The sequence below is a fragment of the Dermacentor albipictus genome, chromosome 2, assembly GCF_038994185.2.
Source record: "Dermacentor albipictus isolate Rhodes 1998 colony chromosome 2, USDA_Dalb.pri_finalv2, whole genome shotgun sequence".
Lineage (NCBI taxonomy): Eukaryota > Metazoa > Arthropoda > Arachnida > Ixodida > Ixodidae > Dermacentor > Dermacentor albipictus.
Window position 1 is genome coordinate 114,934,861 of NC_091822.1, and position 16,739 is coordinate 114,951,599.

General features: G+C 48.6%; 2 protein-coding genes across 2 annotated transcripts in view; both read right to left on the minus strand.

Annotated features, from left to right (window-relative positions):
- Window positions 1-325: 325 nt before the first annotated feature.
- Window positions 326-4,308, minus strand: LOC135910976 (cuticle protein 63-like). Its single transcript, XM_070533312.1, has 4 exons — window positions 4,293-4,308; window positions 2,403-2,515; window positions 912-1,024; window positions 326-821 (listed from the first exon to the last, which is right to left on the minus strand). The coding sequence occupies exons 1-4, from the start codon at window positions 4,306-4,308 to the stop codon at window positions 326-328; spliced, it is 738 nt and encodes a 245-aa protein (XP_070389413.1).
- Window positions 4,309-10,343: 6,035 nt separating this feature from the next.
- The window catches only part of LOC135910975 (ice-structuring glycoprotein-like), a 38,021-nt gene continuing 31,625 nt past the window's right edge, over window positions 10,344-16,739 (minus strand). Inside the window, exons 7-8 of the mRNA XM_070533313.1 lie at window positions 10,667-11,238; window positions 10,344-10,389 (exon numbers count right to left, since the gene is read on the minus strand). Coding sequence (XP_070389414.1) covers window positions 10,388-10,389; window positions 10,667-11,238 — 574 coding nt within the window. The 3' untranslated portion in view covers window positions 10,344-10,387. The remainder of the gene's footprint in view (window positions 10,390-10,666; window positions 11,239-16,739) is intronic.

The following is a 16,739-nucleotide window of genomic DNA, read 5'->3' on the forward strand; positions in this document are numbered from 1 at the left end:
CGAGGTCGATTCACATAGCTTGTCTTTTTCTTCAAATACGTCACAGTTGGAAGGTTTCTGCAGAGAACAAAAATACAAAACGTACTGTTATAAATCGCTTTCGCATAAACCAGAAAAATGTTCTTGTTATATAGCATGATTTTCTTTATATTTTCTTTCTCTACACCATGCAACAATCTCTGCCGCCGAAGGACAAGTCGACGTCTACATTCAGCGTCGCATACAAGAAATTACATCTCTATAAAATGCTGGCTCTACTGCCGCAATAAAATAAACGACAATAGACTATATTTGTGTGTTTATACACGCAAATGGACTGAAAGATCTACTTACACTTCTTCTTGCGGAGAAGGGCACCGTAGTGGTAGGGAGAGCCAAGGCCATAACCGTAGTTCAGGCCATAGCCGAGAAGACCGTGACCGTAGCCGTAGTGGCCGACGCCGTAACCAAGGGTTCCGACACCGTAGTTGTAGACTGGAGCGGCGTGGTAGGCAGCGACAGCTGGGGCAGCGTGAGCAACAGTGGCCACAGCTTGGGTGTGGTGGACGGTGGTGGTGGCAACAGCTGGAGCAGCAGGGTAGGTGGCCACGGCTGGGGCGGCAACAGCGTAGCTGGCGACTGGAGCGTGAGCAACAGTGGCGACAGCTGGCGCTTGGTAGGTGGTAGCAACCTTTGTCACGGCTGGGGCAGCAGCGTAGGTGGCGACCGCTGGAGCCGTGGCATAAGTGGCAACAGCTGGGGCGGCGTGGTAGGCGGCAACTGGTGCAGCAGCATAAGTGGCAACAGCTGGAGCAGCGGCATAAGTGGCGACTGGTGCGCGGTAGGTGGTAGCAACCCTGGTCACGGCTGGAGCAGCGGCAACAACTCGAGCAGCAGCGTAGGTGGCGACTGGAGCGTGGGCGACGGTGGCGACGGCTGGGGCAGCGTGAGCGACAGTGTGCACAGCTGGAGCGTAGCCGGCGTAGCCGAGACCATAGCCGTATCCAAGACCACCATAGCCATAGCCGAGACCATAGCCTAGTACCTATGCCATATTCCCCCACTGCCTTGTCTCCAGCCTGCTTTTTGCCTACCTTGGCATTGAAGTCACCCATCAGTATAGTGTATTTTGTTTAGACTTTACCAATCGCCGATTCCACGTCTTCATAGAAGCTTACGGTTTCCTGGTCATCATGGCTGGATGTAGGGGCGTAGACCTGTACAACCTTCATTTTGTACCTCTTTTGTATCAAGACTTCTGTAGGCGCCGCGCTAGCTTTGCGCCTGTGGCATTGCTAGAGGTCGTGGATTTGATCCCACTCGCAGCAGCCGCATTTCGACGGGGCTGCAACGGAAAACGCAGGTGCACTTAGAATTTGGGATACAATAAAGAACATCGCGCAGTCAAAATTAGTCCGGAGTCCGCCTTTATGGTTTGCTTCGTAATCCTTGTGTGGTTTTGGAACGTACAGCTCCATAAACCAATTCAAGTTTAATACTTCTGCCACAATGCGATGTGCCATGTCAGGAAATGACAACGCTAAACCCTCTCGGAAACTATAAGATATGGCGCACAAGAAGGCCTCAAGCAAACACATCTCCCGGTGTGTTGTGTGTACTACCCAGACAAACAGCAGCGGTGCACGCAAGGTAACGTTTAACATCAGCTGACCAATCTCGTGTTAGCCTAAACGTTGAAAAAATTAAGCTTTAGTCGTGTACATCATCGCTCCAGCACGGAAAGCTTCGCTTACATGGGTTCCCGCAGAACGTGGGCATAAGTTTTTCTTGTATGCTTACAGAACTAATGTTGACTAATTATGTAATTAGGTGGTACGCAAAAATGTTCTGAGGATATCTAAGGGATGGCAAAGAACGTTACCTTGCTTCTGTCCAGCTTCGTGGCATTTGCAAATATTTAGAGTTTGGCTCAGGTAACGTCGTTCACGCTATACTCGGTACATGCCAGCTGTGGCTCTTTCGAGCTGCATTGTCAGCTCCCTGGCTTGGTAAGTGCGACGTCGCTTGTTGACATGACATTGTCGGTGCTTTCGATGTTGATTTCCACCAACCGCCCAACTTCTCGTTTATCCTCGCCGCACTGTAATAGTGCTACGGAACAGTATTTGCGATGACGAAGAGGTGAGCAGTGTGAAGACGACGACGACGATTAGAGGCTTGCGCGGGCTGTTGCCTCTTGGCCAAGCGCGCCATATTACTTTGTGAATATACTTGTAGATTTCGGCTGTAAATACTCGTATTTTCGTCTGCGTCTTCCTACGTAACATATCTGGTGGAGGTTGACGTTCCCTCTACCTCGTCACGGAGCTTCGCAATGGATGGTACGTCGAGCCTTCCTTCATAGCTCGCGGCGACAACTCGACTCCCCGGCTCCGACACCTGCTGCCAATTCGACGACCCACATCACGCTCCCCACTCCTCGTGATCCTGGCGTATTCTCGGGCAAAGATGGGGAAGTCGTCGAGGACTGGATCAGCCTGTACGAACTTCAATGCCAAAGTAGGCAAGAAGCAGGCTGGAGACAAGGCAGTGGGGGAATGACGAGGTTGACGTTCCCTCTACCTCGTCACGGAGCTTCGCAATGGATGGTACGTCGAGCCTTCCTTCATAGCTCGCGGCGACAACTCGACTCCCCGGCTCCGACACCTGCTGCCAATTCGACGACCTACATCGCGCTCCCCGCTCCTCGTGATCCTGGCGTATTCTCGGGCAAACATGGGGAAGTCGTCGAGTACTGGATCAGCCTGTACGAACACGTCAGCCACATTAACCGGTGGGACCCTACAAGCAAGCTCGCCAACCTAGTCTTTTATCTCGGTGCCACACCTCGAGTCTGGTTTCGGACGCACGAAGAATAGCTCACCAGTTGGGATTCGCTCAAGCAAAAGCTCCGAGACTTGCTCGGCAACCCTTACAATTACCAACTTGCCGCGCAGAAGGCGCTTTCTGGCCGTGTGCAGACATTCAGAACTGTATGCCGTGTGCAGACGTCCCGTACATTCAGGACGCCTTGGCTCTGTGCCGCAAAGTTGGCGCACACATGACTGAGTCAAACAAGGTTTCCCACATCCTCAAAGGCATTGCAGATGATGCCTTCAACTTGCTCGTTTTCAACAACGTGGCGACCGTAGGTGCAGTTATAAAAGAGTGCCGCCACCTGACACTCGCTAAAAGCCGAAGTATCGACCAGCAGTTTGCCCGTCTGCCCAACACCCCAGCCATATCTTCCAGTGCCGACGCTCGTCAACCCAACAACACTGGCGATGTTACCAGGATCGTCCGGCGTGAGATCGATGCCTCTTTTCCGGCTGAATTCGACTCTAGCCCCTCCAACGCGCCTGCAGTCACCGTTTCCCTGATCAGGGCAGTTGTCCGCCAGGAGTTCGCAAACATGGGTCTTCACACCATCTGCTCGACCCATCGCCCTGATACCCACCCGGCGTCTTCGATTCCGCCCCGTCCCACATCTTATAACTCACCACGTTTCCGCAACCCATCTGAATGGCACACTGCTGACGACAGGCCCATTTGTGCTACTGACATCGAATCGGGCACATTTCTCGCCACTGTCGCAGTCGCTGGAGTTCCCCGAACCGGTCCACTTATACTGCCTGCTCTCGCCCCCCAGGTGGCCCTTCATGTCCCTATGCCACACGCTCCGATAATGCCGCCACTGATTCTCCTGCGCCGAACTGCCCCTATTATCGTTCGCCTTCGCCCCAACGACGACAATCTCGCTCTCCCCAGACCCGTCGCTCCTACTCCCCGACTCCCTTCGGACGCCGCTCCGAGCCGGAAAACTGGACGATACAGCGCCTCCATTTGAGGCTGCATTGCTCCCTACGCCGCCAAATACTCTACTGACGTTGCGCACTCATCTGAACCTTCTTGACGTGCAAGTCGACGGTGTTCCTGTGTCTGCTCTCATAGACACTGGGGCGCATTTGTCGGTAATGAGCGCTGACCTACGCAACCGGATGAAGGAAAGAGTCACGCCAGCCACGACGCCTGTTGTCCCTGTTGCCGATGGCGGAACAGCCCCCGTAATTGGTATATGTGCCTCCCGCGTCTCCTTCGCCAATCGCTCGACTATTGTGCTATTCACAGTGATCGCCCACTGTCCCCACGACATCATCCTAGGCTTAGAGTTCCTCTCCGCGCATTCTCCTCTCATCGATTGCTCCTCCAGTACTCTCCGCCTTGACCTGCCTGTTCTGGATCCGGCTGATTCACAGCCCAGTCGCATCAGTTCCGTCGACTTCGTTCGCTTGCCACCTTCAGCACTGACTTACCTTGACTTAGTGTCATCTCCCCCAGTGCCCGACGGTCACTACTTCGCGGCTCCTATGCAAGACGTCATCCTCACACACGGGATCACAGTACCTCATGTAGTGTTATCTATTACGGCAAATTGTGCCTTCCTGCCAGTGGTCACTTTTGGCTTGACGACACAAGTGCTGCTACGCGGGATGTCTCTAGCCCAGCTTTGCTCATTCGAGGATCACTCAGTAGAATCTATTGCAGTACACGGCAAATCAGTCGATCCTGATCTACCATCGCCGACTTACAGAAAATGATTGCGCCCGACATGCCGTCCATGCACGCTCGTCAGCTCTACAGTGTTTTGTTTTCCTACCACGATATATTTTACTTTAACGATCGTCCTTTGGCACAAACTGCAGTGATTAAACATCGCATAATTACCGGCGATTCCCCTCCTACTCGTCGCAGCCCGAATCAAGTGTCACCGTCTCAGCGTCAAGTTATTCACGCCGACGTTCGCAAAATGCTTGCGAAGAACATAACTGAACCTTCCTGTAGTCCCCAGGCGTCACATGTTGTACTGGTAAAGAAAACGATGGCTCATGGCACTTTTGCGTGGATTATCGACACCTTAACAGGGTTACCAAAAAGGACGCGAATCCCCTGCCTCGGATTGATGACGCCTTTGAATGCCTCCACAGTGCTCCCTATTACTCCTCTATTGACCTTCGCTCCGGCTACTGGCAGATTGCCGTGGACGATCTCTACCACGAGAAGACTGCTTTTCTAACAACCGACGACAATTCAAAGTGATGCCGTGCAGTCTATGCAACGCTCCTGCCACTTTTGAGCGCATGATGGACTCCCTTCTTCACGGTTTCAAATGGTCCACGTGCCTGTGCTACTTGGACAACGTTATAGTATTCCCTCCAACATTCGCTACGCACCTCGAGCGCCTCTCAGCAGTCCTGGATGCTTCTCGTCGAGCCGGTCTGCAACTAAACGCATCGTAGCGCCAATTCGGCCGTTGCCAGATTACCACCCTTGGACATCTCGATGACACTAACGGAGTGCAACTGGACCCAAGCCAGATCCATGCTGTTTCACACTTACCTGTTCCGAAGTGTGTCAAGGATGTGCGCTGCTTAAGCGGTCTTTGCTCGTACTTACGTCCTTTCGTGAATAATTTAGCAGCCATAGAACGACAACTAACCGAGCTTTTGAAAAAAGACGCCCCTGTCCAGTGGGCCGATAACGAGGCCTCTGCGTTCTCGCATCTAATCGACCTTCTCACAACGGGTCCCGTTCTGGCCCATTTTGATCCTTCTGCGCCTACCGAAGTTCGTACTGATGCCAAGCGGTCATGGAATTGGTGCAGTACTGGCACAATGCCAGCACGGCAACGACCGTGTTTCGCTTAATCCAGCAGGCTCCTCTCACCCTCGGATCGCAACTATCCCATCACTCAGCGTGAGTCTCTGGCCCTAGTTTGGGCGGTTGCGAAATTCCGCCCATATTTATATGGCCAACCCTTTTCCGTTGTCACAAACCATCACACGCTTTGCTGGTTATGCTCACTGAAAGATCCTACAGGAAGGCCTTGTCGGTGGGCCTTACGCCTGCAAGAATTTTCGTATTATGTGGCCTACAAATCTGGCCTACTACACAAGGACGCTGACTGCCGGTCTCGCTACCCGGAAGACGAGCCGGACGACGCCGACAGTAGTACCGCCAACGTCATTTTCTCTGTGTCTACCTTCGCTAACATCGCCGATGAGCAATACCGAGACCTATCGTTGCAAGCAGCCATCCAGCGTCTGCGCTCTACACCTACCGACGCATCCGTTCGCCGATATGTCCTGCAGGGCGGCATTCTGTACCGAAGGAACTTCGTCCCTGACGGCTCTGATCTTCTTCTTCTCGTGCCAAAGCATCTACGACAGACTGTGCTCTTTGAGGTGCATGACGCACCCACTGCAGAACACCTTGGGGTAACCCGCACGTACGATCGCGTCCGCCGCCGCTTCTATTGGCCTGGTCTCGCTTGCTGCGTCCGACGCTATGTTGCTGCCAGTGATCCCTGCCAGCGTCGGAAAACAGCTCAGGTGCTACCTGCCGGTCATCTCCAGCCGATCGCCGTCCCTGTGGAGCCGTTCTTTCGTGTTGGATTAGACCTCCTCGGTCCCTTTCCCACGACAACCCCTGGGAACAAACAGGTAGCCGTCGCAACTAATTACGCCATGCGATACGCTATCACGCGGGCTCTCCCTACCAGTTGCGCCACTGACGTTGCGGACTTTCTCTTGCATGACATTATCTTGCTTCATAGCGGCCCGCGACAGCTGCTTACGGACCATGGTCATAACTTTCTCTCGTAAGTTATCGCCGATATTGTGCGTTCCTGCTTTAATAAACACAAGCTGCCTACCTCATACCATCCTCAAACCAATGGTCTGACAAAGCCGCTAAACCGTACTCTTACCGATATGCTGTCCAAGTACGTTTCCAAGGACCACCAAGATTGGGACATTGACCTTCCTTACGTCACATTTGCGTACAATTTTGCCCCGCACGGCACCGCCAGTTTTTCTCCATTTGATCTACTGTACGGTCGCGAACCGACCTCACCCCTAGACACGGCACTTCCTCCTGCTGCGACCTCAACAAGCGAGTATGCGTGCGACGCCATCGCCCTCGACGACCATGCACGCCAGCTTACCCGTGCTCGACTTGCCAGTGTCAGTACAACGCCCGCCATCGTGACGTACAGTTTTCACCTGGTGCGCTCGGGCTCCTGTGAGCTCCTCTCGTCATGTCGGACTTTCAGAGAAGCTCCTTTCGCGATGCACAGGACCCTACCACGTGCTGCGCCAGGTGCCGCCTGTGTTGTACGAAATTTATCCTGTGAGTTCAACCTCGTTCTCAGCTCTGGCGTCTAGTGATGTCGTGCACGTCAGTCTCAAGAATTACTACACTGCTTACATGTCCGGCCTTTAGTTGCTCCGGTAGGGCGCTTTTGCCGCCGGGGGTAGTGCTACGGAAGAGTATTTGCAATGACGAAGAGGCGAGCATTCGGAAGACGACGACGACGATTAGAGGGGAGCGCGGACTGTTGCCTCTTGGCCAAGTGCGCCGTATTTCCTTGTAAAAATACTTGTATAGAGCTTTTCGTCTGCGTCTTCCTACATAATATTATGTTTACTCCCTTAAGAGTGTTTGCCTTGTCACACGAATACCAGCCATAACACAAGGGCCTTACAATAAATTTATAGAGGATGGCAAGAGAGCTACAACTAAACGTCCGGTGACAAAAGGAGCAGTCGAAAATTCTGCCATATTTCTGACAGTCTTGGGTGCACAGAACTATCCGATAGAATAATTTCACAGGGTTAGATGTGAAATTTTATTTATGCCAATTTTTATATCTCCTGGCACAGCTGCAATAATTTTACTTGCAAGGAAAATTCGGCAAAAACGGTGGCATCGTTGGTTGCCACGAACAATTTCATCTTACCCCTTAAACGTATTTTTGTAAGGCCTTAACAGCAGGGATGGGACCCGTGTGACAAGTAAACTCCTTTAAGGGTTTATACATTTTCCAGTGAAATGTGCTTTTGCCGCGTTTGAACCTTATCATTATCGTTGTCATAAACGCCAACTTGGTGCGGCTGACGCTGTTTTCACGAGCATGACAACCAAAAACGACACGAATACAGAGCCGCGGCTTGTCGGTAACAACATCTACGTGGTGGACAAAATGCAATACTGGTCCTCTGTAGTGTTCCTGGTTTGGTCTCCAAAACAGATGAACAGACTCTACTGTTGTCAGAGATTGTGTGGAGTGCAAAGCTTCGCACTTTGTGCGCAGCACCGCTGGCGTATGATAGCCTAGCGGTATAGTGCGATTCACTCGTAAATTAGCATATATCTTGACTTCTTTGGCTTCAAATCCCAACAGAGCGTCGCGCAGAGCAGGTTTCACTTTCTGCCTTCTGTATATATGGAGAAACGGAGATGACGAAGTGGCTTAGTGACGCCACAAAATTGTGGTAGTTTGCCGTCATTAGTGTAAAGGAAAAAAAATGCAAGAACGCAATTGACAGCACGGACAAAGCAAAGAACACTTCTAGCATTACCTGCGGCCGCCCTAAAACACGGGAGTCGATTGGACATTACTGGTGCGATTCACTTGTACTTTCAAATCACATCCCGTGATTTCGCCTGACATTTAAGTATTTTCTATAACTTTTACAGGTAAGCTTGGCTTTCGGCCTCCCCATTAGAAGTGGTGTTGGGTGTTAAATAAACGCTACGCGATATGGTATGGAACAAAGATGGTAGCAGCATTCCATGCGTTAAACATTGATTCGAAATTTTAGGATGACATGGCAACAGCGGCTAGATCAGACTAGATATGTAGAGTAGTGGTAGCACTCAGTTGGCGTACCATCAATGACTATCCATTTCGGCCCGCCAGCCGGTAGACACACCAGTTCTTCGGCAAAACCGACACTTTGTGCCCAATGTAGGCCACTAATCTCAAATTTAGGTGTTTTGAAGGCATTGCACTATTATTCCTTTAGTAAGTTCGTTTTAGCAACGCTATGTTTACAGCTTAGTGTCGCTGAAATTGAAGTGTTATCTAAGAAATGGTGCAACTGATGGATTCCAGAGATCAAACAGCCCCGCTGTTCGCTGCATTATGCTCTTCAAACAAGACCTTACATAACGTAACAAACATCAAACGCGGGAGAAGTAGGCTTTTTTATTGGGAATAAGTTAAGGTATTCATGATATTTACTCAATTGTCTAGGTACAGACGCCAATAACAGTATTAGCAGAGAGACAAGGGGAGCTGCGAATAACAACATTCAGAAGTCACGGATAGGTCAAAGCACGCTCATAATTCTTGTGCCGTTATGCACTGCTTTATTTACCTAATAAACATGAAATATAACTTTCCCTGCAAGAAAAACTTTAAATGAATGAAGTAAAACATAGGTGAGTCAAACTCAATTCACATATCGTCTAGCGTTGCCTCCAACCATGTCAACCCATTTCGAAGTATAAGCTGTTTAAAAGAGTGTCTGGATTCAGGCAAATTCAAACTGTAGGATAACATTGAACGTGCCAACGATAAAGGAAGTGAGATCTACACTTACAAATTGTACTGCCTACTTCCGCGCCACTTGCATGTAGGCACTCTGTTCTCAGCGCAGACGTAGCCCGTGCGCGGAGGGTCAGACAATTTCGGAGAAACGAGATATGTGATTTGCATTTAGATGGGAAAAAATTCGCCGTTGATTGCAATACTCGCTAATACAAAATTGAGCGCAGCTCTCTACGTGTTTTCGTTCCGCGATCAAATTGGGGAATTGCACAGATCAGCGCACCGATTGGCAGAGCTGCGACGCACGTGGCTGGGCTGGTCATCGCGGTGAACGTATGCCCTGGGGCAAACGCTAAGAATCGCTTGCGGCCACCTTTTTGCGCGAAATCTAGGTTTCTGGTTTTTTCACTACTATTTTTCCCGTGAGGCCGGCGCCGCCGCTGGTGGTGCCTCAACGTGGCATCTTCAGATTTCGTTCTCGCGCTCCCATCGCTGTCACCGTTTCTTCGCCCTATTCCCCACTGCGTCCTGCGTTCGCTCTTTCATCTTTCGCTTTACTCGTTTGCTTGGTTAAGCCGAAGGAGGACGAGGCGCGCCGAAGCTGAAAGCACGAATGGGCTTCTAAGAGCTCCGCTCTAAATTGACTAAGCCAAGTGCAGGCACATTTATAAAAAAAAAGGACGGCAGGAGTGAACCATTACATGGGGTATTAAAACATAACTCCTAAGTGCCTACGGCGACACAATGGTGTGTTTATTCTACTACACCATCACCTTATAAGAATTCATTTTAATCATTTTAGAATAAAGGACACTATGCGAAACTGCGCTTTGCAAACTGACAAACACATCAGCTCGCATGGCGAAACATAAAACAAATGAATGGCAGGCGAGATAGTGCTTGCTTCGACGATCACTTTTATTTCTCCATCGCATCCATTATGGAAGACGACAGAATGTCGAAGTCGATGCAGATAGCTTGTCTTTTTCTTCAAGCACGTCACAGTTGGAAGGTTTCTGCAGAGAACAAAAATACAAGAAAGTACTGTTAGAAACCGCCTTTGCATAAATCAGAAAAACGTTCTTGTTATATTGCATGACTTTCTTTATATTTTCTTTCTCTACTCCATGCAACATTATCTGCCGCCGATGGACAAGTAGACGTCTTCATTCAGCGTCGCATACGAAAAATTACATCTCTATAAAATGCAGGCTCTACTGCCGCAATAAAATGAACGACAATAGACTGTATTTGTGTGTTTATACAGGCAAATAGACTGAAAGATCTACTCACACTTCTTCTTGCGTAGAAGGGCACTGTAGTGGTAGGGAGAGCCAAGACCATAGCCGTAGTTCAGGCCGTAGCCGAGGAGACCGTGACCGTAGCCATAGTGGCCAACGCCGTAACCAAGGGTTCCGACACCGTAGTTGTAGACTGGAGCGGCGTGGTAGGCAGCGACAGCTGGAGCGGCATGGGCAACAGTGGCCACAGCTGGGGCGTGGTGGACGGCGGTGGTGGCAACAGCTGGAGCAGCAGCGTAGGTGGCCACGGCTGGGGCGGCAACAGCGTAGCTGGCGACTGGAGCGTGAGCAACAGTGGCGACAGCTGGCGCTTGGTAGGTGGTAGCAACCTTGGTCACGGCTGGGGCAGCAGCGTAGGTGGCGACCGCTGGAGCCGTGGCATAAGTGGCAACAGCTGGGGCGGCATGGTAGGTGGCAACTGGTGCAGCAGCATAGGTGGCAACAGCTGGAGCCGCGGCATAAGTGGCGACTGGGGCGCGGTAGGTGGTAGCAACCCTGGTCACGGCTGGAGCAGCGGCAACCACCCGAGCAGCAGCGTAGGTGGCGACTGGAGCGTGGGCGACGGTGGTGACGGCAGGGGCAGCGTGAGCGACAGTGTGCACAGCTGGAGCGTAGCCGCCGTAGCCGAGACCATAGCCGTATCCAAGACCACCATAGCCATAGCCGAGACCACCGTAGCCATAGCCGAGACCAAACTGTGGCTAAGACCACCGTAGCCGTAGCCGAGACCGTAGCCGTGGCCCAAGCCGTAGCCGGTGTAGCCAGCGAGAGCGCTGGTGGCAAGAGCCAAGAAGACGCGGGCACGGATCTGGAGAGTAATGCGTACTTGTTGTGAGATTGTGCTTTTATGTTAGGTTTAATGAACACTTCATAGCTTTAGCTATTACAGGTTTGATATGCACTCGTTCTTTTATGCATCATGCTAATCCATTGCCCTATTGTAAGAGGCACCTTATTCGTGGTCGAAACCAATACCCTATTTGACAACAAGCACCAAGACAGAAAATATTGAGCAGTGTTGTTTCGCAGAAACTGTATATGAGAATTCGAAGGCACTCGGCTCAGGAGTGCAAGCTTTGCGTTGAACAACTTGGACGTTGAAAGGTATTTATCAATTCGTACTCTGACACTTGTTGCGTGTCGTTACTTCAGCCGTAGTTCCTTCTTGATAGGTAGAGAAATGGTTGCGTTATCATTAATTTTTAAAGACGCTTAGCAATTGAAGCAATGAATAACCATTTATGTTCGCGCAAATGAGGTTTGAAAATAGAGCGATCCTCTAAAATACGCCAACAGTATTTAATTTCTAAGGTTATCATCGTAAGTTGTGCTCTGCTAGTAAGGCAAGTCGGGTACAGAATGTCTTACCATGGTGACTTTAGAGCTGCTGTTGAGCCGACTGCTGAATGAGTGCTGTTCGTGCGCGCTTTTATACCAAAATTCCTTCTCTCTTGGAATTTAAAATTCCTTCTCTCCCGAACTACCCAAGAAATGGCAGCACAAGGAAAAAAAATGAATGAAGAAACCAAGTCTGCAGTCTGTTTCTTATTCCCCCCATCTCTGCAAAGGAATTTAATGAGGAGTATGAGCTTACGGTACCAGCTGGACGAACAGTAATCAAGTATCACGCCTTATTCTCGACGAGGACGCTTGTGTGAAATTTTAAAAATAAAATGATGTAAAAAATTGAGACCAGCCATTCCGCTCAACAACTCTACATTTAAGGGTAAGGAAGCCTTGACGCAGTCGTGAACGGCCTATGTTTGGTCAACCATGTTTCATGCGTAGTAAGTGCTGAAATGAAATGAACAAGAATTAGTCGCTTGTGTGAGTAACCGTGGAGAAGGAAAAGTAATTGTGCGTAGAAGGTTTCGACATGGCCCCATTGCAGAATCGGAAGATATACCGTGCATTCGGAGAACAAGACCTGCATGTTAATTGTGCTACTCTTGCCCGAGATTCCTTTGTACGAGGAGGGCATGTCATGCGCTTACGCCTTCTTCGGCATCAAACTCAAGGGATGGAGGACCGACCACGCGCAAAGCCTCCAGAGAATTCGATAGAAGCTCGTCTTGTGGTGGACAGGTGATAAATTTGAGGAAGAGTTTTGTACGTCTCTGAGAAGCCGCGGATAAGTGATATACGAAAAACACGAACTTCAATGTTGGTGAAAGTGATGGCTGTAGCAAAAATGTACATCTTCAATGAGCCGAAAATTGTACGATCTGCAGGTGTTTGTGACATAGTGTGGCTGATCTATAGCTTGCACTGCCTTAGCTTGGATCTACGAAAAATGGTGTTGAAAAAATTATTTTCATTTTTTTAGAAATATTGCGTTGAAAGTCGTGTTTTAGGCGATCATCATCTAGATGCTAGAGGGCCGTAAATGGTTCAACGAAGTAACATAAATTTGGCTATGAAGTAACGAGATATTATGTTCTATAGACTATACTCCATTGCTCTTGTCGGGCCGCATAGGGAGTGAACGATATCGCAGTGCGTTTATCGCAAGTCCAAACTGAAGGATTCTTTAGGAATGCAAACTCTTTTTTTTCCTCGTAATTCGCAATGATATGTCAAGAAGGAATGGTTATGCTTTTTTTAATTGTAGCTCGAACTTTAAAGGTATTCCATCGGCGCTGGTTAGGCCACCTATTCCTTTGAATGTTCGCAGTTTCTAGTGAAAGGAATACAATATAACTTTTTCTTATCAGAATTAGTTGAATATTCGAAGCTCCGATGGACACGTATTCAATATAGTTTTTTTTTTCATATGACGCATTTTGTGTTACAGGATGTGCGAAACTGCTTTTGCGAAACAGTAGCAGTAACTGTGAAACAGTACCAGCTGCTTTTGGAATGTTCTAAGACAATGTTAGTGACAGCAGATTTCAAAAAAAGAATTTGCCTTAGAATACTGAACAATGTTAAAGATAGGGTTAGAAACTTAAATTACTTCTCATTATATGTAAAAGAGAAAAACATAACTCCCACTTATTTTACACAATATTGTAAGCTGCTAAGCTGTGGAGTGGCTGAATGAATCGAGGCAAATGACAAGAAAAAAATGTCGACATATTATGCAAGGCAGTTGTGGGAGGGACTGCCCGAAAACAGTGTATGTTTTATAGATATCTCCTGAAAACTACTGACCATCCAGTAATTAGTCTGCTAGCGCAAATTGTGCGTAGAGGTTGCTGTGCACGGGACAGTACGTGTTGAAGTTATGTGTTGAAACGCACTTCCGCATGCAAGTCGAACATATGACTTTGTTTAATGTTCACTTGAACTCACGTGGGGAATAAAGATGGTTTCATAATAACTGAATCGAAAGCACCGTTTACATAGGAGAATGTTAAGCTATAAAAGTGATAATGATGGCGTGCGTTTAGCATAAAGAAGTTTGCGTAATGTTGGTGCCGTGGTGGCCATTTCTACATTGGCTTCGTAAGTAAACATGGACGTGCTGTTGTTTCATGTATACATTATGGATTTTGACTTGAAAACATATTCTACGATACTATACCAAACTAGGCTACCTTCCACCCACATTTTGTTTTTATTTCATGGAGGCTCTTTCTTGTCCTGCAGAGCTAAGCCTGTAAATTTCCTGTTTTTCTTGGGCGACGTACTCCTTTGCTTTCTCTCGTGTCTCAGATATAATTCAAATAGCAGATGGGGTAGCATTCTATTCGCCAACTTCCTTTCACGTAACCTTTATTTCAAGGATGTCAGTTAATTGGGTGGGATGATCAGTGGATGCTATATTTGTTAGACATAGCCCATTATTATGCATTGACATCTAGTCACAAGAATCAAGCAAAAATGACAGATGAGGACACAGAACTATCAATTAGAAACGTCTGAACTCGGTATTCTGTGGTGACTGGTCGTTTAGGGGGAAGGTTGTTTAAAACCAACACTGTAGGACGGGTGATTGTAAGTGAACACCAGACATTTTACAGGTAAGAAGACGGGCGCGCAGTTTCCGGAAGGAAACTGATATTGGATAATGAATGTCTCCTTCCGGAAAACCCGTAACGGGAAGCACAGATAAACAATGCTCATGGGAGAAAGTTTAAGTGAAACAGACTACAAGCTTGGCACAGAGTACCACAGCATTGCACGATGTTTATTGGTGCTGTTATCAGAAAAAGTTCTTGATTACTTGTTAGCATGGTCATGAGTTGTCTAAAATCATGAATAAATAATTAAAAATTAAAGTACATAATTTTGAAGCCCTTAGATAAAGTCGGGAGGGAAGTATCAAGCCTACAAGCAGGCCTCTAAAGACAATGGGAACCTAGTTAAATATTGGGAGAGCATGAAATGGTCTTGTAGGCGCTTAGATCAGTCGAACGTTACTATGCTGACTGAACTATCAAAAGCAACGAACATGTGTATAATAGCATAAGTACAAAATTATAACCCTGAAGAAACAAAGCAAGCAGTGATAAGAACCGAAACTGCAAAGTAATTAAGACAAAATCTTGTCGTTGCTTGCTCAGGGTTCACGGGCCACTGAACACAACGTGTTTGATGTGAAACGCTGCTTGAACCCATTGATTGCTACGACCTCTATCTTCTATAGCGATCTGCTTAAAAGCCAATTCCAACTAAATTAGTACAGTGTGCAGTTTCATGCCTCCAACAATTTTAGTTTCATGCTCTGAGTCGCCGAAAAAGATGGAATCACCATCAATGTCAGCCTGTTGCGCAACACTATGGCAACTTCTTCAGCCCTTAAAGACAAAGGTTGCAGCTCTTAGCAGACGAGGACGAAGTTAGATACAAGCAGCATATACCGGCGCCATTTTACAACCGTTTATTTACTAGAAACCATGCAAGTTTATAGATCAAACCTAAGTGCAAAGTAATCACAGTACAGATGAACTAACAATTTTGATGGAGGCTAATACGGCTGGTAAGCCAGTAGTGTGGACTAGCATGTCCGTTACATATGAGCAAGCGGAAATTTCAGGTGTAATTCGAGCACGCAACCAAATGAGCGAACCTCACGTTCAAATCTTTGCGGCCGTTACACGCTATCACTTGTGAATGACACTTTTTTTACAGCTAATGCTAAACACGGCATACTGAAAAAACTTATTCGCTACTCTTTTTTAGTAATGAATTCTCGATTATCTCCCTTTCAGTGCTGTTTCTTTCCTCCGGTGCATCAGTCAAACAGTCAAGAACTTTGTTGAAGTCCTGAGGATTTTCAAGCCGTTGGAGATTCCTTGCGGGAAACACCTGCGGCCGAAACCGGAGGCGACGCCGAAGTCGGGACAGGAACGTGGCGACGCTCCGCCAGTTCTTGGGCCCTCTGGACGGCCTTGAGTTGGAATTTGAGCTCCGGGCTTTCGAGGGCTTCTTCCCATTCGGGCTCACTGGAGAGTGGGCCCGGTGGCAACGCAGTACATTGCCATAGCATGTGCGAGAGTGAACAATAAACTTCTAGGCAGTCTGGGCAATTTGCCGGGATTTCTGAGTGGTAGTAGATTAGTAGGCCTCGTGAAAGATACGAGTCCGTTTGTAGCATTCTAAACGCGGCCGCCTGCGCGCGTTCGAGTCTGGCGTGCGGGACCGGGAATTTGGTTCTGCCTTTTCGATAGTGTGAGGCGATTTCTTGGTAGGTGAGTAGCGGGTCATTAAACTGAATGTCCAGCCCCTCAGAGGCCGTGGGACCGTCACGGCGGGCAAGTTCTCGCGCTTCATTGAGGTTACCTTTTTATGGGTGAATGTCTTTCCCCATGTGAGCGGGGAACCAGGAGAAGCACCGTTTGCTCTCCTTTGAGCTCGCTAGTATTATACGCGCTACTTTTTTAGATACGTACCCGCATTCTTATGCCGAATCACGGCACGTGAGTCCGCGAAGACATGAGTAAATGTGGGGCCTGCCATGGCGAAGCCTACGGCTATTGTTGTGCTTCAGAGCTGGAGCTCGTTTTATCCGGTGCGGATGATTGTAGCGTTCCGTCGCAGTCCACGACTGCTATTGCGAAAGTGGATCTGTTGCCGTACTGGGCCGCGTCCACAAATGCGGTGACTTCACGATCCGCGTC

Bases quoted from the DNA above. Each gene is read 5' to 3' on its own strand.
- LOC135910976 (XM_070533312.1), bottom strand. The intron at 1,025-2,402 runs GTGGGTCGTCGA...AATATGGCATAG, and splicing joins CGAGGAGTGGGGAGCGTGAT to GTACTAGGCTATGGTCTCGG. The intron at 822-911 runs CGCCACCGTCGC...TGCTACCACCTA, and splicing joins GCTCACGCTGCCCCAGCCGT to CCGCGCACCAGTCGCCACTT.